Raw genomic sequence first — 27,476 nt, forward strand, 5'->3', positions numbered from 1 at the left:
AGGGAAGCGGAGAGGCTAGATCACACATTTAGTGTGTGTTTAATGTGAGGCTGTTACATGGTTTTCATTCTCATGCATATCCACAGATTGGGTACGGGAATTTGAAGCAGGCTGGGGTGCTGGGGGAAGCCATAGTCTATGGTGCAGACACACTTAGTAAGTAGAGCAAAACCAGAGAGAGTGGTTTTTAGGGATACTTTATTGACATGAACAAGGAGTTTACTGAAAAACAGCACATACAGGCATTACGTTGTTGAGGGCTTAGGTGGTCGGGAATATTTCTAGAGTTTGGATTGTGTTTGATGGTGGTTCACAAGCCTGCAAGCACTCGGCCTTCAGCGGCCTCCCTCTCCATCACACACACTGTTCAGCAGAGGCAGCTCTTGCCAAGCGGTGACACAGGGAGGAAGCACAGAGCATTGCTGGCTCTGAGGGTTAGCTGGCCTGGGATGGAGACCGAGTTTGATATATAAATCAGACTTGCTTGGAAGTGCTTATCTTCTGCATCCTGCTGCAAACTCAACTAAGGGGGAGGAAGTGGGCTGAACTAATCATGAGCTGTCCACCAGCTGAGATTTTAGAGATTAAGTAGGGTTTGGATGATGCTGCTTTTCAGACCTATGACTGCATGGCACACTGAAGGTCTAGGCTAGTGCTTGACAGAGTGGGTGCAGAAAGATGTTAGTAGAATGAGTGGATGATCAGACTGGCAAGCACACCAAGCACTATTCAGATACATTTGCAGTGACTAGGTGAATTCACTGAATTAGGGATTTTTCATTTACAAAATGAGGTGAGAGGAAGGCTTCTTTTGTTTTTGTTTTTCATTTTTTCTTTTTTCATTTTCATGTTAAACTGGGAAAGGGGAAATTAAGATATATTCTGAAGTGTGTCTAGCTCTTGCTTCTCTTTCTTCCCGCAAAGATGCAATGACACAGCATTTTCCCTCAGATTTATGTGAGGAGGACTCACAGATTCTGAGATGGGTGGAATTTCTTTTTTGATCCAATAATTTTGGGGAGAGAGGAAGGAGCTGCTGTCTCTTAACCAGACACTGCTCTTCACACTTCCCAGCATATTCCTGCTTTGAAAAGTAACTTTCCTAGTAATATTTCTAACTGGACATCTAAGGAGAAACCTGCAACTCAGAAGGAAGTCTGGGTGTGTGGATGTTTGGGAATGGAGAAACTAAAGGGTCACGCCGTTAAACAAGTGGTGAGAATAAAGGCTGGGGTAGGAACAGGCAGGGAGTGTTTGGGGTTGGGGTTCTGATTCAAGACTGAGGTGACAGTGAAGGTCAACAGGGCAAGGTGCTCTCGGGGCCAACTGGATTGAGCAATCACATTCACGGCTGTGAAGCAGTAAGAACGGGAAAATCAGACTGAGCCAAGCTTGGCCTTTAGTGAATTGTGTTATTGAGGATCAGACATGGGAAATATCCAGCACCAAGACAACAGATGGGGTTTCTAAAGTGATATTAATAGCCCTTGAGAACTCTTCTAAGCCCTTTAATAAGCAACATCATGCCAGATAAAGCTTCCAGAGAAACAGACATCTAGTCTGGGTCTTTCGTAGGATTATGGGAAGAGACAGGGAGGGGGGTGGAGATTGGAAGTAGGCTGGTGATCACAGTACCTTGTTGATTTACAGTCCTGATCAAATCTCCCAGGAAGGAGTTTAATTGCAATTCAGGAGAAATAATGATGTACAAACCAACTAGAAAGAGAACCAAAATAGGACTGACTCTCAAAGCTCATTGCTAGCATCCACCGAAAAGCAAAGTGGTAGAGAAGCAGTGAGTGAGATTAGGGGTAAGAGAAGATGGAGAACATCAGGACAGGCAAGCTAGGCAATGGTTAGATGGAAGCTAAAAAATAACAAAAGGAAGCAGCTATAGTCTAAGTGGAAAGAGAACTGAAAGAGGAGTCAGAACACCTGGATTCTTGCTATCTACCAGCTAGGTTTCCTTATAATTCAGTAAACTACTTAACCTCAGAGAGCCTCCGTTTCTTCTTTTGTAATGTATTAATAATATCGACCTCACAGGACCAGTTATAGAGAAGAAATAAAATAGTTAAGTGAAAATACTTTGTAAACCATATAGTTATAATGAAAATGTCAAGAATGAGAAGGATGGAGAAGTTAGAAAAAGGAAGAGTGGGGAAGATAACCTGTCAAGGATAAATGTGATAGGTACCATTCAGCTTCATTGAAAGTCACACAAGCAGCATCTGAGTTGGGTTTTTTTAAAAAGAAGAGAAAAAGGCAATCATGCATACTTCCTGGTTCAACTTAGATACACGAGCTATTGGGCCACCGAGGAAAACGGAGTGGTAGTAAGCATCTTGCTACTACCGCAAGCTGTGGCGTCCATGAGCTATGGGACTGGAAAAATTTCACACTAAGGCCAATTTTCCTAACTATAAAGTTAAAAAGGTCTATATTATCGCCCTTATTTCAGAGGGATTGTGTGGAAAATTACCAATAAGAAGAGTCTTGAATTTATTGCAAATATTTTCTTCAACAAAATCAGACTCACTAATGTGTTAACGGTCTAGTTTTGGGCCGGGCACGGTTGCTCATGCCTGTAATCCCAGCACTTTGAGAGGCTGAGGCTGGCGGATTGCTTGAGCCCAGGAGTTCAAGATCAGCCTGGGCAACATGGCAAGATCTCTGTCTCTACATAAAATACAAAAATTAGCCAGGCATGGTGGTGCATGTCTGTAGTCCCAGTTACCTGGGGGCTGAGGTGGGAGGATTGCTTAAACCTGGGGCAGTTGAGGCTGCAGTGGGCTGAGATTGCACCACTGCACTCTAGCCTGGGAGACAGAGTGAGACTCTGTCTCAAAAAAAAAAAAAAAAAAAAAAACTGGTTTTTAAGTACTTTCCTAGGGATGGAAGAATGAAAAAAATGAGCTTTTAAGGTAAAGTCCTAAACCAATGGGAATATGGTCTTTCCCTATAAAGGGAGGTCCCAGGTCTGAGGGACCTCTCTCTCACTGCATCCCAGTCACCTTCATCTTCTTACATTCTGTAAAGCATCTTTCCCCTCTCTTGTCCCTAGGTGCTGAAGGATGTCACACTTGGACCTGTCACTCAATTAAAATGAAATGAAACATGAGATATTGACTAAAGTTTTTTCCAGTTTCTCTGCTCCCTCAAAATCTAGGGTAAAAAAAATCTGAAAATTATGCATTCATAGGTCAAGTATTTGGAAAGCACCTACCCATCCCTCCCCTCTCACACCACTCATTTGCTTATGATCCATCTCAGACTAAACATTTTTCTTAGTTTAAATATCAGTCTCAGATGCACTATCCTTTTGGAGGATATTTCAGATTCACAAATCTTTACATAAAGGAAGTTCTTTAAGTCTACCTCATGTTCTTCTCTGTGCTTTTTTGGCCAATTTCTAGTAATCTGAATCTATCAGAGTTGACCTCAGCCCAGTCTGTGCTTGTGAAAGAAGCGTTGCCATAGACAAGTTCAATGTCAGTCTTCTCAGAAACAAAGTTATCCACTGGGCGTGGTGCCTCACGCCTGTAACCTCAGCACTTTGGGAGGCTGAAGTGGGTGGGTCATTTGAGGTCGGGAGTTCGAGACTAGCCTGGCCAACATAGTCAAACCTCGTCTGTACTAAAAATACAAAATTTAGCCAGGCGTGGTGGTGCATGCCTGTAATCCCAGCTACTGGAGAGGCCGAGGCATGAGAATCGCTTGAACCCAAGAGGCAGAGGTTGCAGTGAGCTGAGATCACACCACTGCACTCTAGCCTAGGTGACAGAGTGAGACTCCATCATCTCAAACAAAACAAAACAAAAAAAAACAAAAAAAATCCATCCCAGGAAGTGTAAACTGGGCAGCACCTAAGGCTTATTTCTGCTCCAGTTTATCCTCTTAAGCCTCTTATTCAGTTGAGCCCTGTATGAGTCTTAGTTGCCTCCTGTATGTAAAATGAGGAATAATACTGGTGCACAGAAATTTTGAGAGGAAGAACTCAGGAATTTCAGTCCTAATGCCCAGGTGGTGTGCCCACAGAGAGGGCACACATACATTATCACGATAGGATCAGGAACGTGTTCAGAAACATGGTGCATGACTTTTAAGAGCCACTTAAATTACCATTGGTCCTTCCCAAGTCTCCTGTCCTTGTCTTCTTGGAGGGAACCTTAGAGACCCATCAGGATCTAGCTCTGGAGTACTAAGCTCCAGAGAGCATGTTAGTCCGTGCTTCAGGATCTTTCGGTCACTGGAGAACCTAGACAGGCATGCTTCACTCTGATGCTGTAGCAAAGTGGGCCATGAACCTGACAAAACTGACTTCAGGGAATCCAAGTTCATGACACACTTTTGCTTTAACCCGAACTAATCACTCCTGCTTCCTTCTATTAAGACATCCATTCTCTTGCAGTAATGGAGAATGAACCAGTTTCAGCCAGTTAAGGGCAGAGGGAGGTGCTAACTCCAGCACTTGTACAAAGTCATTTGGAGCACAGGGGAGAAATCCAGTTGGCTTTGGAGTGTCTTGTTGAAAAACTAGGACAGGGTGAGGTTGAGTCTATGTAGAAGTGTTGGCTTCTCAGTTCTGGCAGAGTCTTATGGTGCGTAGAGGTCTGATGGAGTTAGGAAGTCAGAGGTGAAAGCTCAGAGGCAGGTGGATGTATGGATGAATGAATAGAAGGATGGATGCATGAAGGGAAGCGATGGGGCCCTTGGGGCGCCCTCCTGATGCCATTGACATTGCTGAACATGGGATGTCCAACCCCTCAGGTGTTCAGGCCACCTACCAAAGATAAAATAACTCACTGAGAATTTCCCACCCAGTCCAGCCCAGCCCAGCCCCAAAATTCTTTGACCAAAGAAGGGAGTTGGAGAATCCTATGCCTCTGTTACCATGGGCAAGTTCAGGTTGCCTGAACACTCAGATCAAAGCAGTTCACCTTCTGAAGCGCTGACATCATGCAGAGCTTTGTGACTTAAAGAATTACCCTGAGGGTGGGGACCCCAGGCAGGGTAGACAGTGACCTAAGGGACCAAATTTAAAGTCACTTCAGTTGTGGGCAACAAAGTCACTTGTACAACCTGCCATCTGCATCTGCCTTCCCCTCCCATGTTCCTGTAGGTCACCTCATGTCACACCGCTCGTGTTCTATTCCTCCACTGGTACCGCAGAGTTCTCCTTGTTCTCAGATGGGATGGCAAGGTAGTCAGACCTATAGAGGACACAGGGAAAGGGAATCAGAGCTTCAGTGCCCGGGGTGGGAACACAAGAGGGCGAAGGAGCAGGGCACAGGAGCAAGATCTACAGAACAACTCTGCATTTCCTTCTGCTGTGTTTCTCAAGAGAAAAACAACCTTTTCTGCAGATTAAAATAATCATTTCCCCCATATATGTATATGAACACCCACCAGGAGTGTATAGCTTCTCATTTATCCATGTTGTCTTCAGCATTTAGTTAGATTAATATGTTGGCCAAGGCTCATGCCTCTAATCCCAGCACTTTGGGAGGCCAAGGCAGGAAAACTGCTTGAGCCCAGGAGTTCAAGACCAGCCAGGGCAACATGGTGAAACCCTGTCTCTACAAAAAATACAAAAAACTAGCCTGGCATGGTGGCACGTGCCTGTAGTCCCAGCTACTTGGGAGGCTGAGGTGGGAGGATCACCTGAGCCTGGGAGGTCGAGGCCATGATTGCACCACTGCACTCTAGCCTGGCGACAGTGAGACCATGTCTCAAAAATAAAATAAAATAAAATTTTGGTCAAAATGACGGCTGTGAAATTATATTTTATAGTTGTTTCACATGTTTACAGGCTATTTGGGTTTCTACTTCTGAAATTTGTTCATCTGCTTTCCAGTTCTTCTGAGATCTTTGTCTTTTTCTCATTGATTTTCCTTTGATGGTTTCATGTTTTGACAATTTCTCCCAATCTCTTGTTTGTCTAGGAATTTTGCTTATAGGGTCTTCTAATGAACAGCTGATTCTTTACATATAATGTAATCAAAATTATTTTTCCTCTTGGATTTGTGCCTTTTGTATTTTGTTTGGGAAATTCTCTCTATTGCAAGGTGATAAAGATATTATCTTATATTCCCTTAATGGAATTTTCAAGTTTGACATTTTACTTTGTGTTTAAATCCCTTCACAATTTATTTTGGTTTAGTATGAGAGATGGGGAATCTAATTTCGTTTTGTATTTCTCTTTGTTTGTTTCTATATAGATTAGGAATTTTCCCTGGACCACTTACTGGGCAGTTCATTCTTCCTTCAATCACTATAACGTCATCTCTCTCACATATCAGGTTTTCCTACATGCATTAACCTGATTGGTGGCTTTTTGTTTTGTTTGTCCATTTTGTATGCCTGTGCAGTGTCACAAACTCTGTATTCTGAGAGCTCTGTAAGAAACCTTCATCTGGCCGGGCGTGGTGGCTCACACCTGTAATCCCAGCACTTTGGGAGGCTGAGGCGGGTGCATCACGAGGTCAGGAGATTGAGACCACCCTGGCTAACACGGTGAAACCCCGTCTCTACTAAAAAAAATACAAAAAATTAGCTGGGCGTGGTGGCAGGCGCCTGTAGTCCCAGCTACTCGGGAGGCTGAGGCAGGAGAATGGTGTGAACCTGGGAGGCAGAGCTTGGAGTGAGCTGAGATCGCACCACTGAACTCCAGCCTGGGCAACAGAGCGAGACTCCGTCTCAAAAAAAAAAAAAGAAAAAAAAGGAAACCTTCATCTCTGATAAGACAAATCCTACCAACCTCTTGCAAATTTACTGCTCTTTCTTTGAAACAGTTTAGACCAAGGGTGGGCAAACTATGGCCTAAGAGCTAAGGATGGTTGTTTGCAAACAAATAGAAGAACAATACGTGACAGGGACCTATGGCACCTGCAAAGCCTAAAACACTTGCTATCTATCTGGCTGTCCCTTGGTTGAGAGTATTTTTGGCCACTTAGCCTTCCATGTGACTTAAGATCGGCTTATTAAGTTCTTTGAGAAATCTAATGGGCATTTTGATTGGAATTTCATTGAATTTGAAGATTAATTTGGGAGAAAATTGTTTACAATCGTGAGGTTTTATTCTCCATCTAGTTACATTTAAAGTCTTTCAGTAAAGGTTTGTAACTTTTTCTTTAAATGTCTCGTATATTTTTGTCAAATTTATCCCAGGAACTGGAGAGTACTTGTTGCTATTGTAACTTTAAAAGCATTTTAATATTTTAAATCTTTAAATTTGTTACTAAATTTGTTGCTGGAATATAGGTGATTTTTATATTTTGATTTATATCAACAATTTTGTGGAATATTCTTCCTAGTCCTAATAGTATTTTTGTAGATTCTCTTAGGTATCCTATGTAAATAGTAGGTATAAATAATGATAATTTAGTTTCTTCCTTTCCAAGTCTTTTTCTTCCTTGTATTTATTTGGTCTTCACCTAGGATTTTCAATACAATATTGATAGAAACAGGGAGAGGTAGTCTCCTTGATATGTTCCTGATATTACAGGCACTTGAGGTTTCACACATAGATGATATTTGCTGTAGGCTCTCTTAGTAGCTGCCATTTATCACTTTAAAGATGCTTGGTGTTTAGGTGTAGATGTATCTTATTCATCCTGCTCAGGGCATATTATGCCTCTTGAATCTGAAGAGTCATCCCTCCCTCAGCTGCTGTGTCTCTGAACACTGTCTCTCCTCCATTCTCTGTTCTATTCTGTTTTTTTTGGTTTTTTTGTTTTTTTTTTTTGAGACAGAGTCTCACTCTGTCACCAGGCTGGAGTGCAGTGGCATGATCTTGGCTCACTGCAACCTCTGCCTCCTGGGTTCAAGCGATTCTTCTGCCTCAGCCTCCTGAGCAGCTGGGATTACAGGCACGTGCCACCATGCCCAGCTAATTTTTGTATTTTTAGTAGAGATGGGGTTTCACCATGTTGGCTAGGATGGTCTCGATCTCCCTACCTCGTGATCTGCCCGCCTCAGCCTCCCAAAGTGCTGGGATTACAGTTGTGAGCCACTGTGCCCAGCGTCTCTGTTCTATTCTAATGCACCTTCCCATTTTGTTTCCTTTAGATTTCTTTGCCATGGTTCATCTTTTTCCATCTCTGTGCTACAGTCTGTAGAACTTTCTCACACTGATCTTCTGGTTATCAGTATCTAATCTTCTGTAGAACCAATCCATTGAGTTTTAAATGTTATTGGCTATATTGTTCACTTCCAGATTATTTTGTTTCTATTCAAATCTGCCTGCTCTTTTATCTTAGAAACTTACTCTATTCTTATGCTTTTGGTTTTTCCTTTTATTGCTTTAACTATTTAAACAAGCTTATTTTTATTATTTATGTATTTCTGAGACAGGCCTTACTCTGTCACCCAGGCTGGAGGGCAGTGTTGCAATCACGGCTCCCTACAGCCTCAAACTCCTGAGTTCAAGCGATCCTCCCACCTCAGCCTCCTGAGTAGCCGACACCACTGGTACACGCCGCCACACCTGGCTGATTTTTTTATTTTTTGTAGAGATGGGACCTCTCCATGTTGGCCAGGCTGGTCTTGAACTCCTGGACTCAACCAATCCTCCCTCCTCTGCCTCCTAAAGTGCTGGGATTACAGTCGTGAGCTACTGCACCAGGCAAGCTTATTTTTTATACTTTGTCAGATCCTTCTTGTGTCTAAAACTCCTGGGATTCAATCCTGCCGTTTTTCACTCTTGCTCATGCTGGATGGCTTCTCACTGTGTCTTTTAGTTTTGGACTGGACTGTGACATCAGATCCAGCAGTACTCTCTCTGGGGAATCCTATTAGGCCTTGGCTGAGAGTGGGTTCCTTCAGAATGGGTTTCATTTGCTTCTATAAGACATTCGTAGTTATCACTGACTGGGGACTAATTTTTACTGCATTTCTCAGCTTAGAGGTTCCTGGGTCATGTGGGTAGTACACATTTAAATCTCAGACATTGTGAGAGCAGGCTTGTGGTTACTAATTCTCGAGAATCTTTATTTTTCTACTTGGAGTTAGGCCAAGATGGCTAAGTTTCCTTGGTTTTTCCCTGGGCTGGTGGGCTGATTATTTTCTGGACTACCCTCTATGTGATTTGTAACTTTTGAGGATTCTGGCTCTGCGGAGGGCCTCGGTTCCAACTCTGTTTCTTGTGCAGGCCCAACTGTAGGTTCTTCCTATCCAAGCCCTAAAATCCAAGCACGTAAGTCAGCAGGAATTGCAACCTATCCAAGCCCTAAAATCTAAGCATATAAGTCAGCAGGAATTGCTACCTCCCTCAGCAGCACGCTTCTTTCTCTCCTTATATCCAGTCAGTTGTAATCTTTTACTTCCCTAAGATCAGAGATATCATACAAAATGATGCTTTCTTTTTTTTTTTCTTTGAGACTGAGTCTCGCTCTGTCGCCAGGCTGGAGTGCAGTGGCGTGATCTCCACCTCCCAGGTTCACGCCATTCTCCTGCCTCAGCCTCCTGAATAGCTGGGACTACATGCACCCGCCACCACACCCGGCTAATTTTTTTGTATTTGTCGTAGAGACGGGGTTTCACCATATTAACCAGGATGGTCTCGATCTCCTGACCTCATGATCTGCCCGCCTCGGCCTCCCAAAGTGCTGGGATTACAGACGAGAGCCACCGTGCCCGGCCAAAATGATGCTTTCTTTATCAAACATTTCTAACTGGTAACAGCCTAGACTTTTTAGGGTTTGCCTCAGCAAGGTTGCTAGAAATCTGTGGGTTTTTTTCTGTCTTTCCTCTCCCCAGACAACCAGGCAGCATGATCTCTTAGACTCTTTGCTCTTAAGACCCCGTTGTTTCTCACACGTGCTCACCCTGAAGTGACTAGAGTCTCTGAGCAAATGGCTAAGGCACAGGCTGGACAGGAGAGGATTAGAGGCCCCACTCTGGACGTCTAAGCGCTGCCAGCCTCTAGGGGAAAGAACACGTTGCTTGGAGCTCCTTTGCCAGCAAACGGCAGTACCCAGATGGCCTGAGGAGCTTCATGGTATAAAGCAAACAGTTCAGTGAGATAGAAAGAGCATGGACATTAGCACTAGAGAGACCTGGGTTCAAATCTCAGCCTTTCCCCTCATCATCTGTGTGCCTTGGTAAGCTGCTATGAGTCTGCTTGGCATTTACAGAATGGTTATAATAATGTTACTTTTTTGTTGTGTTTTTGGATTTTTATTGTTGTTGTTTTTGAAATGGAGTCTCGCTCTGTCACCCAGGCTGGAGTGCAGTGGCACGATTCAGCTCACTGCAACCTCCGCCTCCCAGGTTCAAGTGATTCTCCTGCCTCAGCCTCCTGAGTAGCTGGGATTACAGGCATGTGCCACCATGCCCAGCTAATTTTTTATACTTTTAGTAGAGACGGGATTTCACCATGTTGGTGAGGCTGGTCTTGAACTCCTGACCTCAGTTGATCCTCCCGCCTCAGCCTCCCAAAGTGCTGAGATTACAGGCGTGACAGCCATCATGCCCAGCCATAATAATATTACTTTAATGGTCTGTGGTAGCAGCTGATGGTCTTTGCCTTAGCGGTTAAGTGTGCTGGCCAAGAATCAGCAGGCCTGAATTCAAACATCACTTTGTTTCCTAAGCAATGTTTGAATTAAGCAAATGTTTAATTTTTCTTAAAGAATTAAGAGTTTGCCTTAAGTAAACTCTCCCAAATTCAGTGTTCTCACCTGTAAAATGGGTGTAATAATGGTGCCTATCTCTTAAGTAGTGATCAGGAAGAGGGTGGGGGATGAACGTAAGCTGCTTAGCACCTCACCGGTGAGAGCGAGCATTCTGAAGGTGCCAGCTTTCATTATTACTTTGGCATCTCTGGACTTACGCGTTTTCTTGGGCTGCCTCTTCGGCTTTTGAGACCTTTCTGTAGCAATATATCATCTCGATGAGCAGCCACAAGGTGAGGAAGACCAGAAGGATGTACATCATGATTTCTGAGACCACGGAGGTGAAGTCCTCTCCAGCTGAAAGAAAGAGAATGAGGTTCAGGATATGCAAGTCCAGCAGACCTAGGGCCGTCACCGGAGCCATATTTTTAAGTAGAGCTTAAATAAAGACTGAGTAAAGAAACTCAAGAAGATGTCAAAGGTATTCCAAATCCCGACTCTCCCGCCCACTGGCTTTCTCACTGACTGTCCTCGGCTGCTCAGGGGCCAGGGAAGAGGGAGTGGGATGCCTGGAAGAAGTAGCCGAGCAGTGGAAGGAATCCTGGCCTCAAAGTGAGTTATCTAGAGCTGGCTGTCCATTTTGCTCTTTACAGGTGTGTAAACAACCATTTCCCTTACTTGAGACTCAGTTTCTTAATTTGTAGGATGAGGATAATAACACCAGTCAGGGGTTTGTGAATATTACATTATCTAATGTATTTCAGAACATCTTGTGAGATTAAAAGTCTACGCAGATGTAAGGAACATGCCTTATTTCAACTGCCTCTGTCTTTTGAGCTGCCGGTGGTGGAGGGTGGTATTCCTGGGGAGACAGCGTTGGAAAACTCATTCGGGGCCAACACAGACAACCTCCATGAGATACGCACATGTTCTCTACAAGTCTGGGTTAGAAACAAGACCTTCCAGGTCATCCAAAACCAAACATAAATATTGGAGGATTTAGTGTATCAACCGCATTGTCCCCAGGGCTGTACTTTTGAAACACAGTTAGGATCCTGCCATTTCCCTGCTGAAAACTCTTCAATGCCTCACACTCCCCTTAGGGTGAAGCTCCAACTCTGTTCACGTGACATGCAAGGGCCTTCACAATCCAGGCTTTCTCACCTCATTTCCATTTGGTTGGCCAGAAAAACTTCTGCTACACACTGTGGTATGTTAGAATCTGTGAACTTTTCTTCCTCTTCCCTCTTCCTGAATTGTGTCTTTCAACCACGGCTAGTTCTGTGTGCTAATATCCTCTCCTGCTTTGCAGTCTCCCAGTAGTTCTAGATTCCTGTGAAGTCCCCTCCTGTGTGAAACCATCCCCGACTTCTCATGCGGAGCTATTCACAACCTTCTCCATGCACTTTTCTTTTCTCTTTTTTTTTTGAGACGGACCTTCGCTCTTGTCACCCAGGCTGGAGTGCAGTGGCACGATCTCGGCTCACTGCAATCTCCACCTCCCAGGTTCAAGCGATTCTCCTGCCTCAGTCTCCCAAGTAGCTGACATTACAGGCGCCCGCCACCATGCCCAGCTAATTTTTTACACTTTTAGTAGAGATGGAGTTTCACCATGTTGGCCAGGCTTGTCTCGAACTCCTGACCTCAGGTGATCCTCCTGCCTTGGCCTCCCAAAGTGCTGGGATTACAGGCGTGAGCCACCGCGTCTGGCCTCCATGCACTTTTCTCATCCATCTGTTCTAAGAGTTGTACTGTGCTTATCTTTCTTTTCTGTGGACTGTGTGCCTATTGAGAACATATTTATTTCTGGATTATCTGCTTGCTGTGTAAATCTTAGAATATTTAAAGTGCTCAATAAGGACTTATTGAATGAGTAAAAATAAATATTATCTTATTTGTTTCATGATCAACAAAAAGGACCATTAAAACATACTACATGGCAGATATCCTGATATATCTACCCCTTGCTAGTGGGAGAAATGTTGTAGCCGCCTCTCCCCTTGCCAGCTCTCAACAGCAAGTCAGATTTATGATCTGCAGTTATCCATTGGATCTAAGTCATCCCCAAGTCCCTGGTTGTTAAGAGCACAGCACAGCCTGCCATAACTTTCAGCCCAGAGAGCAGTCCAAAGGCTCCGGGATCGCCCCGGTTTCCAGCTGGAGCTAGAGGTCACAGATGCAGTGTGAGGCACATGAGAATGCCGTACAGCTCAAACATCTTCTCACCGGCTTGCTACCACCTGGTGCATTATTTATGATTTGTTTGGCTTAAAGCATGCTCTCTCTTTCAAAATGCAGTAGCCCACAAATGGCAATACAGGAAGCTGTCCTCAGTATTTTTAGTTACCTCTAGGTGAAGAGGCCTCAGGTTGCTGCATTAGGGCCAGGAGCTGACAGCCAACGCCAGAATAAACCCAATTTGAATAAAGAGAACCAGGGAGACCTTCTGGGACCACAGGAATGGAGAAGATGTGGGGTTGGTGGGCAGGTGTCATGGTGGGGTGGGTGCATAGCTCTGAGCACGATGAGGGCAGGGAGTATCTGATGTCACAGAGGCAAAAAAGAAAAAAAAGAAAAAGTGCCAGGGGGTGGGTGGTGGGGGTGGGAAAAGAAACAGTGGAAAGAAAGCCTGCCGGATAGGGAAACAACCTGGATTTTCACCCTGCTTCCAGTGCTAATTTGCTGCACGTCCCTGAGCAAGCCCCTTGCTCTTGCAGAGAACTCTGTTCTCCCAGCCACAAAATGAGGGGCACCAGAGCTGCACCCTCCAGTCACCTCGGGAGTCATTCAACTTGCATATGACCTCACTCACCCCTGCCGATCTCACACCTGCAAGGGTGCTGCAGAGGTGTCTACGTTTGGAGGAAGCCAATGTGGGCGATTCTGATGTCTGCCCTTTATCCAGAGGCTCCGGATTAAATAAATGATATCCACGCTTCCTTCACACCCGACCATCCACGAGGCTCTGTGGCTCTGATAATAAACTTGTTTTTCCTTCTGTTTTTACCCGAGGCTTGCTCTGGTGCCTGGCAGATGAACTAGCTCAGCCTTGCCACACTTCCCACCAGCTATGCACGAGGGTCTCTGGAGGCAAAAGCCTGAGGGCAGAGGTGGAGACAGTTGTGCACTGTGCTAGGGTCTGGCAGGCACCGACCAAAAGTTCCAGATGGTGACCAGGAGAGGGCGCCAGGGCCCCGCCCCCAGAGGAAAGGCGTGTAACAAAAGGGGGGATAAAGGAACTTCAGAACAGGGGAGTACCTTAGAGAGCCCCCCCCCCCCGCCAACCCCTTCATTTCACACCAGAGGAGCGGGGCTCAGAGCAGGGAAGTGACTCATCAGGTCTGGATTCAGGAGCCCTGACGGTTCCTCTGCACTTTCAGAATTGACCTACCTTCCATTTTAGTCATATCGTCTGACCCGTTACGTCTCTTTCTCCTTTGTTCATTCACTCTGAGGACTGAATCTCCGCTTCATTATTTTTATCACAACGACATGATAAAAAATGAATAAACCTGTGGCCTGGAGGTTGGGATTCCTGGATCCTTTTTTCTAGGAAGAGCCCCGTCTTTAACTTGATCTTTTGTTTCATGGCCCACACTTCGGCCTGCTCACCAGCAGTGATAACACTGGTGGAGATAGACTGAGAAAGGCTGGAACTGCCCCCTCAGGATGCAGGACTCCGGTTGCAACAGAAACACCTGAGTTAGGCTGCTGAAAGGCCTTGCCACTCACGAACACGGAACTAGCTGTAGGAGTCCAAAGATTTTAAACAAGACTAGAGAGCTATCAACCTGTCCCCTTCTCCCAGCAGAGAATGAATTTATGTAATAAGAGATGCCACAGATGGGGAAGGGGTTGCACGTGTGATTACTGTGAAGAAAGACAAAAGAAAACAAGACTGTCAAACTTTGGTTTAGAGAGAGCTTCTCAAGGTCTGGTCCCAGCAGCAGCACTGCCTGCCAGGCAGTGTGTCACGCAACGCAAACGCTCAGGCTCCACCGACAAAAGCAGAAAGGCTGGCTTCCAAAAAGCCCTGCAGGAGATTTTGAGGTTTGCTAAAGTTTGAGAAGCCCTGGCTTAGAGGCATGTATTGCTTACAGGCAGGAGGAGAGATGACTTCGAGGTAACCTCATGAGATTTCTCTGAGCCCACTGAGTCAGGGATTCAACACAGGCCGGAGAAGAAGGCCTAGCGGAATCAGTCGCTTTAGGCCTCATGGAGGCTAGCCTCTTTCTCGAAGGGACCAGGAAGAGCTCATTCTACCATCTCCAAGCCTTTCTGCTTTGAGGAAAGGCACAGAAAGACAAGCTGCTAGGGAGCTGACAGGAAGCTGGCCACCAGAGGAAGATGGGTCAATGGTGACATTTTTAGATGTCACCATTCCAAATACATGGGTTTTTGCACTCTTTAAGGGCCTCACTCATGTGGAAAACTGCTGTCCTACCCTTCCCTGTCCACAGAGAGCAGGACGCCCTAGAGTCCCTGTGCCTCAGCCTCACCCTCCTCGGTGACTCTTAGGGGGATCAGCCGCGTCGTCTTCACAAAGGGCCGATGCGCCTCAAACTCAAACTCCCGGGACACATTGCAGGTGTAGAGGCCAGAGTCATTCAGAGTGACGTTGAGCACAGTGATGGACACGTCCTGCAGGTCTTTGCTGCCATTCCACTGCAGGCGCCCCTGAAAGGGGCTCTCCACCTCCTGGTGGCCATTCCGATACTCATAGATCTGCAGATAGAGGAGCAGAAGAGGGTAGGGCCAGGAAAGGAGATGGGGGGTGGGGCGGGAAAGCCAAGTTAGGGACAAGGCAGAGAAAAGCAGCAGAATTGTGCATGGACAGGGAAGAGAGGGGACACTGTCACCAGGAGACCCAGAATGTGGGGGTGGGATGAAGAGGCACAGAGGAGGGTAGGGAAGGGAGCAAAGACAGGGAAGGACAGGCAGAGGCAGCAGGCATCAGGGCATGTGGACATGGTGAGGACAGAGGCAGCCAGGGGTGTGCAGGAAGAAGCTTGGCAGAAAAAAAGGGGTGGAAAGAGGGAGAACAAAGGCAGGCAGGAGAAGGGTATGGGAGCCCAGGAGGGGGACACTGAGAGAAAGACAGGATTGTAAAAAGACAGAAGGAGAGAACAAGACAGTAAATGTGTCCCAGAGCCGCTGGCAAGAGAACAAGGTGGAGACAGCAAGACAGGCAGATTCATTAGTAATGAAGACATGTGAAAGCCCTGGCTTTAAAACTGGACTCTCTGTGTTGGTACTCATCAGGGGCTGTGGGACAGTCTGAGCCAGGCCACAGGAAGGAGGCCCAGGATGCTGAAGCATGGCAGATGAGAAGAGAGCCGTCACCAGAGAGGCACGCGTCACATCTTTTGCTTTGGACTGAATTTTAACTGAAATCTCATCTTTTAAATTTCTTTCCTCAACACTTCCACCCTCTGACATAACAGCCGAACTCATTTCTGACTCTAGCTTCTATGTGCCATTCTCTCTCTCTACAGCTGTACTGGCTATTCTAGTCTCCACTAGCCACATGTAGCTACTTAAATTCAATTTCTTAGAAATTAAATAAAATGTAAAATTCAGTTCCTCAGTGGCACTGGCCACATTTCAATTATTCATAGCCACATGTGGCTGGTGGTCACTGTATTGCACAGCACAGATAGAGAAGGTTTCCACCATCACAAACATTTCTATGAGACAGCCTTGCTCTGAATTTCCATGGATTTTTTGCTGTTGTCATTTTGTTTTTCATTTTCTTCTTCTTCTGATCCACCTTCTCCTCACTTTGGGCAGGCCTGGAAGCAATGTGGGCAGCTATCACTGGTACATGACCAGGCCTGAAGCCCCTGGGGGCCTTTGCATCCTGCCAAGACATCCAGCCTCCTGCAGCTGGGGGCTAGCCTCAGTTGCAGCTTCATTGACGTGTCACTGTCACACCTGAGCCAGGCTCTGGGAAGTCTCTGCTGGTCCCAGTCTTGGCACCTGACGGTTGCAAATCTACATCAGAATGGCACATAGAAGCTAGAATCAGAAATGAGTTCGGCTTTAGGACAGTGAGAAAGAAGAGCAAGCTAAACCCAGTTTCACCCTTCTGCTGTCTCTGTTACAAATCTTTGTGGAAGAGAAACTTGCCCCCAGGAAGGCAAAGCAGTGCTGTAAAAAGGGCGTTGTATCTGCTGTTAGACCACCTGGCTCAAGTCTAAGCTGTCTTAGTTATTAACTTAACTTCTTTGAGCCTCAGTTTCCTCATTTCTGTGTCTGTCTTTTCTCTAGCAAACACTTAACATAGTGCTTACTATATTCCAGAAACGAATGCATTAAAAATTATAGCTCATGAGTCCTGGTAACAGCCCTATAATTTGGATATGCTTTATATCCCCACTTTAAAAATGAGGAAACTGAGGCGCAGAAAGGATGACCAACATGTCCAAGGACACAGAGGTAATAAGTATGAAGTCAAGAATCAAACTCAGGTGACCTGGCTCCAGAGTCAGTGAAGGAGTAAATAATGGTCATCTCCAAGGTGGTATTCAAAATATACGACAACCGACCAGGCGCGGTGGCTCACACCTGGAATCCCAGAACTTTGGGAGGTTGAGGTGGGTGGATCACCTGAGGTCAGGAGTTCGAGACCAGCCTGGCCAACACGGCAAAACTCTGTCTCTACTAAAAATACCAAAATTAGCTGGGCATGGTGGTGCGTGCCTGTAGTCCCAGCTACTGGGGAGGCTGAGGTGGGAGAATCACTTGAATCTGGGAGGTGGAGGTTGCAGTGAGCGAGATCACACCACTGCACTCCAGCTGGGTGACAGAGGGAGACTCCGTTGAGAGAGCGAGAGAGAGAGAGAGAGAGAGAGAGGGAGGGAGAATATATATATATATACACACACACACATACATATATATATATACAACCACTTTGCCACTGGCACCAACTAACCAGAACTGACATTGGCTACGGTGCAGGAGCAGAATCTAGAAGACTCCCAGCTCTGCCAGGAGCGAATCTCTTAGTTTCCAAATCATGGATAAGTCTGGGGGTTCAGCCACTTAGGAGACTCAGCACAGCAAGTATCCACGAGAGAACTGTCTGAAATAATTTACTCACTGATGTGGCTGTGCTGGGTGTCCCGGGGAAATATCACCCTTGGATCACTCTTTGTCATCCCTGTCATTCCTATTTCAATGGGACTGTGGAAGTTAAAGGAGCTAACCTTTGTTATTTCACATAATGATGCTTTGTGTTATTCCAATTTCTGTATTAATTTAATGCATATAATAGGATGGCACAGAAGATTCGATGAAAACACTGCAAAATGCCTAGTAGGCGCCTATCACATAGTAGGCTTTAAATATAGCTTATCTCTTTCCTCTGCTTCCTCCAGCCTATAACCAGGGGTGCTTGCAGCTGGCCCAGTGCCCTTTCTCTCAGAGAAGCTGGGGCTTCACTAAGGCTGTCAGTTATCTGCTGAGGAGCTGCCAGTGTTTGGAGGAGAAAGAGCCAGTGTTTGCTAGCTCAGCATCCCCTGGACTGTCAGGAGCCAGGCTCGGAACAGCAGAGGCCAGCAGAAGAAAGGCTAGAGTCAGCAGTCTAACATACAAGGAAATCTTTACCGCCCTCAGGCCTGTAGAACCATTCCACCACCGTGGTGGCCTCCACCTCCTCTCTCTTCATGCAGGAGATGCAGCGCAGCTTCATGGGGTTGCCCTGCACGGCCTCCGTCTCCGAGGGCACTTCCACACACACAGGGAAGCAGACACTGACTGCAGAAAGGACAGATGACAGGGAAGGAACAGCAGGTGGTGGGGGAGAGGCACAGGAGAGAGGCATTGGAGAGGAAGGAGGGAGGGAAGAGAGACAGAGAAGGAAGAGTCATGAGGCAAACTTGAAAAAAGCCACGTGCACATGTCTGCACGCTCACCTGCGCTCCCTGAGGGTACAGGCTCAGAATATGTACACATTGGAGGAGACCTGGATGATCTAGACATTGACTGAAATCCTTCCCCTGGAAGCAGTGGAGATGCAGCACAGTATATTATACTTGAGCCCTACCCTCTAAGTCTTATAGCCCAAATGGGAGACAGGGCATCTGCCTACCCAGCGACCATCCATCCCCCTTCATTCCACTACCATTCATTAAAATCCACTCTCTGCCAGGTCTGATGCTAGACTAGAGATGCAAAGATGAATAAAACACTAACCATGCCCTAAATGCATTTATAATCCAATAGGGAACACATATTCCTAACTACGATTAAACCAGACCACAGCGAGTAACATACTCATGATATGTTCTGTTCGTAGAAGACAGGCAGTTAGTTACTCCCAGTTGGCCTGGGGAGAAAGGAAGAGAAGGATGGCGAAACATGAGGCTAGAAAGGTGGGCAGGCCCCATGCTGTGAAGACCTCTGTGTGTCCCTTCCAGTGTGAGGTATCAAATGTTTTAAAGCCGTGGGGAGATGTAATTATATCTGTGTTGCGTGAAAACTGTAGGTAATTCTGACACATGGTGGAGGTTGGAGCAGCAGTGAAGAAAATGGCGAGCGGACCACGAGGCTGGAGCCATGGTCTGTGCAGAGGAGTATGGCGAGGCAAATCCGGAGCGGAGTCAGATTGTGGGACACCTTGCATGCCACACAGAGGTCTAGACTTAGTGTTTCTGCCCTCTAGAAACTTGAAGTCTGTGTTTTAAAAGGAGGCAAGTATATCAGCTTGATAATTCAGAATAACTTGAGTGGGACAAGGCTGCCAGCAAAACATGTGCAAATGTGGACTGCATTAACAGACGTACAGTGTGCAGGAGGAAGGAGGCGTAGCTTTTCGGCACTGCTTTTGGAACAAATCTGGACTATTATGATCAGTTCAGGATGTCACGTTTTAAAAAAGGAAGTTGTTCAAAGAGTGCATGCCCAGAGGTGAGGGAGATGGTGAAGGATCTGGAGATAAAGTGTGGTGAGGAAAAAATGGGAGAATTTGAGTTGCTTAGCTTGGACACAGAACATATCTGTCTTCAAATATTTGAAGGCTGGCAGGTGGAAGAGAAATTTGATTCTGCCCAACCCTAAAAGTTATAAGAAAAAATAAGTTTAATGCAATAAAGAAAGAATTTTCTGGTTTTGGAGCTGTTCACAAATGCAAATAACTAAATGGTAAGAGAGTGTACACAGCACTGTTTGGGATATTTGAAAGTAAGATGAGGCCACGTGCTGTGGCTCACACCTGTAATCCTAGCACTTTGGGAGGCTAAGGTGGGAGGATTGCTTGATGTTAGGGGTCCAAGACAAGCCTGGGCAACATAGTGAGACCCCTGAGACTACAAAAATGAAATAAAATAAAAATTAGCCAAACACGGTAGCACACAACTGTAGTCCCAGCCACTCAGGAGGTAAGAGGATTGCTTGAGCCCAGGAGTTTGAGGCTGCAATGAGCTATAATGGCACCAGACTGGCTGACAGAGTAAGACCCTATCTCTTAAAAAAAAAAAGGCCACCATGGATTCTTTTATTAGGACTTTGAAGATCCCTTCTGATGCTACTTTTTCATGAATTAATAATAAAAACAGAACCCCTAGAAAAAAAAGAAATAATACACACTATATTTAAAAAGTAGTCCACTGTTAATGGTCAGCCTGTTCATCTCCTGGTAGGGCATTCTTTCCTAAAAGCAGAGGAAGGTTTTATTTAGAGCTTAATATGACACTGACATAAATTAATTTTGAGTCCAAAAACTGTTTGATTGACTTAGAAGGCAATATATTTATTTTAAAACATAGAGTTTAAAAACTAGTGGCACTATAATTAACTTAAAGTTTCAAAAATCAAGGTAAAATAAATTTAACTGGGTTTTCAACTCTCCAGCAAGCTGGGTGAGTCTTATCTGACAGTCTTCAAGAGGGCCTAGTGCTTCTGCAGATGGCGAGCCACGTTAATGGAGAGAGGACTCACATCTAGGGAGAACTGATCAGAAACATCTTCAGCATATGATGAGTTTGAAGTATTGATTATAGATCTGATTAAACAAAAAGGAAATGTGGTTTGTGCAAAAGTTTGTGAGTGGGCAGAGGGGTAGAGGGTATGCAGCAGGAACTCCGTGTAGTATGGAACCTCAAGGCACATTCATATTTAATGAGAGCTGTCAAAGATAAATTCATTCATTTCATGTTGACAAACTCAGAAGTGGACTAAGAAGTCTCAAGAAATGCACAGTTACAATTATAGAGGCAGGGTGAAGATAGAATCTGGGAACTGAAGAGCTGGGTTTGATGTACTATGTAATCTCTCTGAAACTCAGTTTATTCATCGACATCATGCTGAAAATTACATCTCTCTAGTAGGTTTATCATGAGAATTCTATGGATTAATTTACATGAATGTGCTTTGTACAAATGTCATTATTCATGTTCTTCTATCTTTCATTTATTTCACAAATATACTGAGTGCCTTCTGGGTGCCAGGCATTATTCTAAGCATGAAGAATACACCAGAGAACAAAAGAGAAGAATCCCTGTTTTATGGAGCTTACATTCCAGTGGAGGGCGAGGGAAAACAGCAACATTAAATGGTAAGAAGTGCTGTGAGAAAAAATAAAACAGAGAGTGTGTGCACGGGGTCATTGGAGGATGGCCTTTCTGAGAAGGTATCATTGAGCAGGCGCTGAAGAAAAGAAATGAGAATACAAGCTATACACATAACTGTGTGAAGGCATGTCAAACACAGGAAATTGCAACTCAAGGGCTCAAGGGGCCCAAAGGAGTGTGTTTGTCATGCTCAACAGACAGCAAACAGCCCAATGTGGAAATTATAGCAAACAACGTGAGAATAGAAGAGGATGAAGTAGTAGGAGGGATGGGGAGGGCCAGATCGCAGCAGGTCTTATTTGCCGTGTTAGAACCTTGGCATTTGCTTAGAGTAACATGGGAGCAGCAGAAGGTTCTGAGAGGAAGAATGATGGGATCTGATTTGTACAAGATCATATGATCTGATGCTGTGTTGGGAATAAACTGATGAAGTGAAATGGACAAGGGTGGAATCAAAACAGTTAAGAGGCCTCGTACAGGGATCAGATTGGAAGACGATTTTGTTTGGGTGAAGATAACAGTAGAGCTGGTGGAGTTTGAAAGAAATGAAATGAAAGAAAATGATTTGCTGGATTAACATCTTTGAATAGGTGAGAGGTGATGTGCTCTAGTGAACAAGTAGATGGGATGGCAAAGATAGAAGCATAGTTAGTTCACTTATAGTTAATGGAGGGAAGGCAGTCAGGATGGCAAATGGGGTATGGCCTAAAGTGGGGTAGCCCCTCTCTTTTCTTGGTTGCCCCTAAGGTTAACAATAATCCAAGGTATCATCATAGAGCAAGTCTCACTGCTTCCCTTCTGGTCAAAATCTAGTTTCAGGGCATGAGAACTCTGCTCATATGATCCTGAAGAGTGCATTGAAAAATGGCCACAAAGTTCCCCCACCTCTGTTTGCTTGCCTTTTGCAGTATGACTTGCTGCTCCTTGCTTCAAGAGGTAACATCTGTTTCTCCATCCCTTAAGTCTTCAGCACACCGTCTGTCTTTTCTTTCTTTCTTTCTTTTCTTTCTTTCTTTCTTTCTTTCTTTCTTTCTTTCTTTCTTTCTTTCTTTCTTTCTCTCTCTCTCTCTCTCTATCTCTGTCTCTCTTTCTTTCTTTTTTTTTTTTACATGGAGTTTCACTCTTGTCACCCAGGCTGGAGTACAATGGCATGATCTCAGTTTACTGCAACTTCCGCCTGCTGGGTTCAAGTGATTCTCCTGCCTCAGCCTCCTGAGTAGCTGGGATTACAGGCACCTGCCATCATGCCTGGCTAATTTTTGTATTTTTAGTAAAGACGGGGTTTCACTATGTTGGCCAAGCTAGTCTCAAACTTCTGACCTCAGGTGATCCACCCACCTTGACGTCCCAAAGTCCTGGGATTACAGACATGAGCCACCGCGCCCAGCCCACCACTGCCTTTCTTTCTGTGAAACCCTCTAGGTATTCAAAGACGGCTGTAAATATGGCAGGAGCTCAAACTACGTTGCTGACTAAAAGTAACAAACTCTTGGAATAATGTTGACCAAATCATTTGACCTTTGTTCCTCTCTTCAATTTCCATAATAATAATGAAGAAATTTATGAGAAGGAAAAACATGATGTATTAATAATGATCATATTTCACTAAGAAGTAGTAGCATCCATCTATCATGAGGTGGATAATAAAGTATTATGAACCAACTTCTCTGATACCCTCAAATCTTTCTCTTCTTTGGACATTGCCAAATTTTTCCTCCTGAGATTGCTCTAGAATGCTTTCCTTTGCACTGAGATAATGAAAAATTTGATTAGAATATAAACAATTTCCAAAAAGGGATAATAAATGAAGTTATTTTTAGATGCTGACACCCTGACGTGACTTGGTCTGTCAATTTAGCTGGTCACTTAGGGCCTTGAATAGGATGCACGAAAGACCACCAGAGGAAGAGAGGAAAACACTCCCTAACACACAGGGCAACTAGAAAGGCAGGCCTGGAGAAGAAGTGCAGACAAGGTACTAGGTGCTAGTGGGCGAGGCCCTAGGACAGGTGATGGCGTTGGGGAGGGATGGGACGGTAGCTCAGAAGAGAAATGGGAGGACAGGTGCCCTCCTGGCGATTGTGCATAGTAGCACATGTGTCCATGAGAGGCGCTAGAAGGAGCACTGGAAGACTGAAATCAGAAAACAAGGGTTTCTAGCAAGTCCTTTCCCTTCCCCAAGCTCATTTTCTCATCTCTAAGCTGGAAACAACACTCTTTCCCCTGACTACCTCAGGGATAGATATGAGGACCAAAACAAGCAATGTATTGAAAATTACATTGTAAACTGTGATGCACAGGCAAGTATAGGGTTTTATTTATTTATTTATTTTAAAGGTTGGGCATGGCGACTCATGCCTATAATCCTAGCACTATGGGAGGCTGAAGCAGGAGGATTACTTGAGCCCGGGAGTTAGAGACCAGCCTGGGCAATATGGCGAGACATTGTCTGTATTAATTTAAAAAAAAAATCTCTTTAAAAAATAAAAATTATTACATGCTTTAATAAAGGAAATAAGGAAACTTTTTTTCATGCATGCAGAAAGTAAATGGAAAGACTCTTTCCCTTCATATTGTACATCATATTAAAAAATCAACTTTGGAAGGGGGAACGCATCTAACCCAGCATTGTCCAATATTGGAATTACATGCAAATCAAATGAAATTGTATCTGTGAAGGGAGGCTGTTTTTCTCTTCCTTCCTTCCTTCCTTCCTTTCTTTCTGACAGAGTCTCGCCCTGTTGCCCAGGCTGGAGTGCAGTGGCACGATCTTGGCTCCCTGCAACCTCCACCTCCCAGGTTCAAGCAATCCTCCTGCCTCAGTCCCCCTAGTAGCTGGGATTACAGGCACACATCACCATGCCCAACTAATTTTTGTATTTTTAGTGGAGATGGGGTTTCGCCATGTTGGCCAGGCTGGTCTCGAACTCCCGACCTCAGGTGATCCACCAGCCTCGGCCTCCCAAATTGTTGGGATTACAGGCGTGAGCCACCGCACCTGGCGAAGGGAGGCTGTTTTTCTTACAGTTAACAACCAAGTATCCTGAACCACTTCTCTTTCCCTTCCACAGCTTTTCAGTTTGGTGAGACAACACTCAGATTGCAAAGACACTGAGAATGGGCAAAGATGAGCATACTGTGTACACTTCTTCCAAAGTTTTTTGGGGATCGGGGAAGGGATGGGCACTCTGTCAATTCTAGCAATATTCTTCAAACATTTCTCTATCATTCATCTGTGGAGCTGAAAATGATGTTAGATATCACCTGTGCCAACTTCCAAACATTACACAGAAGGAACCAGATAGCACTTTAAGGTTGTTATATAGTAAGCTAGTGGCAAAGCTGAGACTCCAATGCAGGTTGCACAAGTTCTAGTTAAAAGATTCTTGGATGATAGTATGTCCTCTCCCTCCACTGAAATTCAGGCAGGGATCTCAAAATCTTAGATTAGACTTTAGGAAGAAAGTATCTGCAGAGTCTCACCCCAACCCTTATCTACAACTTCAGCTTTACCGACACTCTTTTCATCTGGCCAGGCTAACATCTTCTAAGCCTCGTGTCCTCAGTCTTAGCCTCCCCTGAGAAAATTTCAGCCTTAATCTTAAAGACAGGTGAGATCATTGGCAATGTATTATGGCTGCTCCATCTCCAGGTCTGGTCTACTCTACTGGGGATGGCTGCGGACGAGTCTGCCCTTGGGGCTGACATTACCTCCCTCCTCAACCTTCCTAGACTGTCTCATCAGGCATTTTGACAGGAAGCTTGGCTCTGCCTGTGGTCACATGCAAAATCTAGATAATGCTGGCAGCTAGAGTTAGTCCTGGAGGCTTGAAAAAGTAATACTAAAGCAAAGAGGCAGTTCCCATCAGCATGTCTGCCACCGTATAGGCAGGATGAGTTTCATGCCAACCATGGGAACATAAGCTCACATGCCTCGTTTCAGGGAGGCAGGTGGGTACAATTGTGTCCAATTACCCTGTGTATTGATTTTAGCACGGAGAAAGGTAGCTAAGATCATGTAGAACAATCTGTCTGCTGAAGAGAACCTATATATTATCTGAGGATCTAATCATAGACACCAAGGCAGAGATGCTCAGAACTACCACCCCCACTCCTGCCATACACACACTACTACACTCTCACCCATGCCTTCCGATGTCTATGCCAACATGCTCACACACATGCTAGCGCACACATCCAGACACTGAAATATATTTACATCCAGTAAAACATTGTCTCAATCACACAATCAGACATTATCACATAGATCAACCCCCTTTACACACATTCAGGCACTCCAAGACCGTCTCTGACACTCTCCTCAGCCTTTACTGTTCCAAGTGTAAGCTTCCCTTATTTGGAGGGGAAGGTCACCTCAGTCTCTCACAGTTGACAAGCAAGAATCTATTCACTTTTGAAGGCAAAAACCCAGCTCTCCTCCCCAAACACCAAAGCATCTTAGTTCCACAGGTTCATGCAAAAAAAAAAAAAAAAAAAAAAAAGAAGCAGAAGAAGAAAGATGCATTTCACAGTTGCCTATTTATTTAATATATAGCAGTAAATGGCTGAAGCCTGTTTCCTTCCCATTCCTTGTTAAAATTAAGAAGATGATGAGCAACTAAAGTATTTTCACTCTCAAAATTCATGCATCCAGCTTTCATGTTTGTTTTTTAATATACCGAAACGAATTTGAAGACCCAGTAAGCTTTCCGGGAGTATGGACTCCTTGATGAGAAATAAAATGTAACCACACAGGAGGTTTTTGTTCGTGAACGTGACTGCATTTCCTTTCAGCAAAGGGAAAGGGAAAAAATACTTTGGAATGATCAGGAAACTGGAAGAAGGGCGGAAGAACTACCAAAGGAGGTGAGAGAATAGCGGGGAAGGGCGGTGGGGAGGCGCCTTTCCAATCTCAAAATCCCAGCTCTCATGGAACCCCTGCCATCTCCATGTCTGGCAGATATGCACAGAGGGAAGCCAGCCAGAGCTCTTTTCTGTCACCAACGACATCAATGTGTTATTATTGTTAGCATTATTACTGTTACCTGCATCCGGCATGGCGAGGTGCTGGTACTTACCCCAGTAGATAAGCACGAGAGAAGCCGGGGGAAGCAATCTGTTGAAGGCAGGCATCTTCTGGGGCTGGCGGCTTCCGAGGCTACACAGAGAGATTCCCTCGGTCAAGGACTGCGCCCTCTCAGATTCTTTCGAGGAAACCCTTTGGGACGAACTGCCCCCAGGGGGCGACTTTCTGACCGATGGAAGGGCCGAGCACCGGTGCCTGGGGAGGCCCTGGGGGCTTTTGGAGCCGGGCGGGGGCTTTGGGCCCTAAGAGACCCCACGGGACCTCCCCAATTCGAAGGAGCTGATCAGCCGCTCCGCGCCCGCTCTCGCCGGCGCTCAGCACCACGGACAGTCGCCTCCCCGCCCACCCCGGAACTCCAGCTTCCACTCGCGCCCCTGCCTCGCTCGTTTGCGCCCAGGGGAAGCTCAGCTCGGAAGGGAGTCGCACTGCTGGCCTAGCAGCCAGGCTGTCGAAGGGTCCAGGTTGATTCACCTCTCGCCTCCCCAGGGTCGGCTGCGCTCCGACTGGAATCCTCCCAGCCCCGCGGCTCCTGCTTCGTCCGCCCTAACCGCTTCTCCAGCTGGGCGTGTCCCCACTCCCGAAGCCGCCGGGGCTGCCCGTCTGGGCTACGGAAAGCGTTCCACGTCGGTCCCGTCCACGCCCGCCCTCGGCCCCCGGGGGAGGTGCAGCGGGGTCGGGAAGGAAGCGTCAGCTCCCGTTGGGCCGGCGATGTCAGAGGTTGGGGGGGTGGGTGTAGAGGGGGAGCCCCTTCCCGGGTGCTCGCCCCCGGATGGTGCGGGGCCCGGACCCTGGGTGGCGGGTGACCAGCAACCCTTCTCTAGGCCCCCGGGCCGTGTGTGCTGTCAGCCCTGACATGCGCAGGCGGCTCTCCGCCCCCACCGCCGCCCCGGACCCTCCCCCTAGTGCACACTCCCCACCCCCTAATGGGCGTGCCCCTCCCGGGGCCCAGCGCCGCGCCGCGCCGAGCGGGGGCGGAGCCAGGAGCGGCGCAGACACTTCCAGCCCGGAGATCTCTGCTCGCCCGCTGGCTGGTCTCTCCAGGTCTCCCTCTGGCGCCTCCGCACCTCCCCCGAGCTCGGGCGCACCGCCGCCCTCGGCTCACGCCCTCCAGGCAAACCCACTCCGCTCCCGCACGGACTTGCCGGGTGTAGCTCCGGGAAGAGGAGGGCCAGAGCTCTTTCAGGCAATGATGTCATCTGC

At 46.1% G+C, this 27,476-nt stretch overlaps 1 protein-coding gene across 3 annotated transcripts; it reads right to left on the bottom strand.

Moving 5' to 3' along the window:
- Positions 1 to 172: 172 nt before the first annotated feature.
- SCN3B (sodium voltage-gated channel beta subunit 3) lies at positions 173 to 27,147 on the bottom strand. 3 transcript variants are annotated; one of them, XM_032167769.2, is made up of 7 exons: positions 26,748 to 27,147; positions 26,269 to 26,348; positions 18,214 to 18,377; positions 15,116 to 15,341; positions 10,835 to 10,973; positions 5,128 to 5,213; positions 173 to 4,783 (listed from the first exon to the last, which is right to left on the bottom strand). In XM_032167769.2, exons 2-6 carry the CDS (start codon positions 26,321 to 26,323, stop codon positions 5,150 to 5,152), a joined length of 648 nt encoding a protein of 215 aa, XP_032023660.1. In that variant the 5' UTR covers positions 26,324 to 26,348; positions 26,748 to 27,147; the 3' UTR covers positions 173 to 4,783; positions 5,128 to 5,149. The 3 variants fall into 3 exon arrangements, with proteins under 3 accessions (XP_032023660.1, XP_058302821.1, XP_058302820.1); XM_058446838.1 differs by lacking the exon at positions 173 to 4,783 and adding an exon at positions 4,856 to 5,025 and having other exon boundaries at positions 26,748 to 27,097; XM_058446837.1 differs by lacking the exon at positions 173 to 4,783 and having other exon boundaries at positions 5,039 to 5,213; positions 26,748 to 27,097.
- Between the last annotated feature and the right edge of the window lie 329 nt (positions 27,148 to 27,476).

This window comes from Hylobates moloch, unplaced genomic scaffold (assembly GCF_009828535.3).
Source record: "Hylobates moloch isolate HMO894 unplaced genomic scaffold, HMol_V3 SCAFFOLD_11, whole genome shotgun sequence".
Classification (NCBI taxonomy): Eukaryota; Metazoa; Chordata; class Mammalia; order Primates; family Hylobatidae; genus Hylobates; species Hylobates moloch.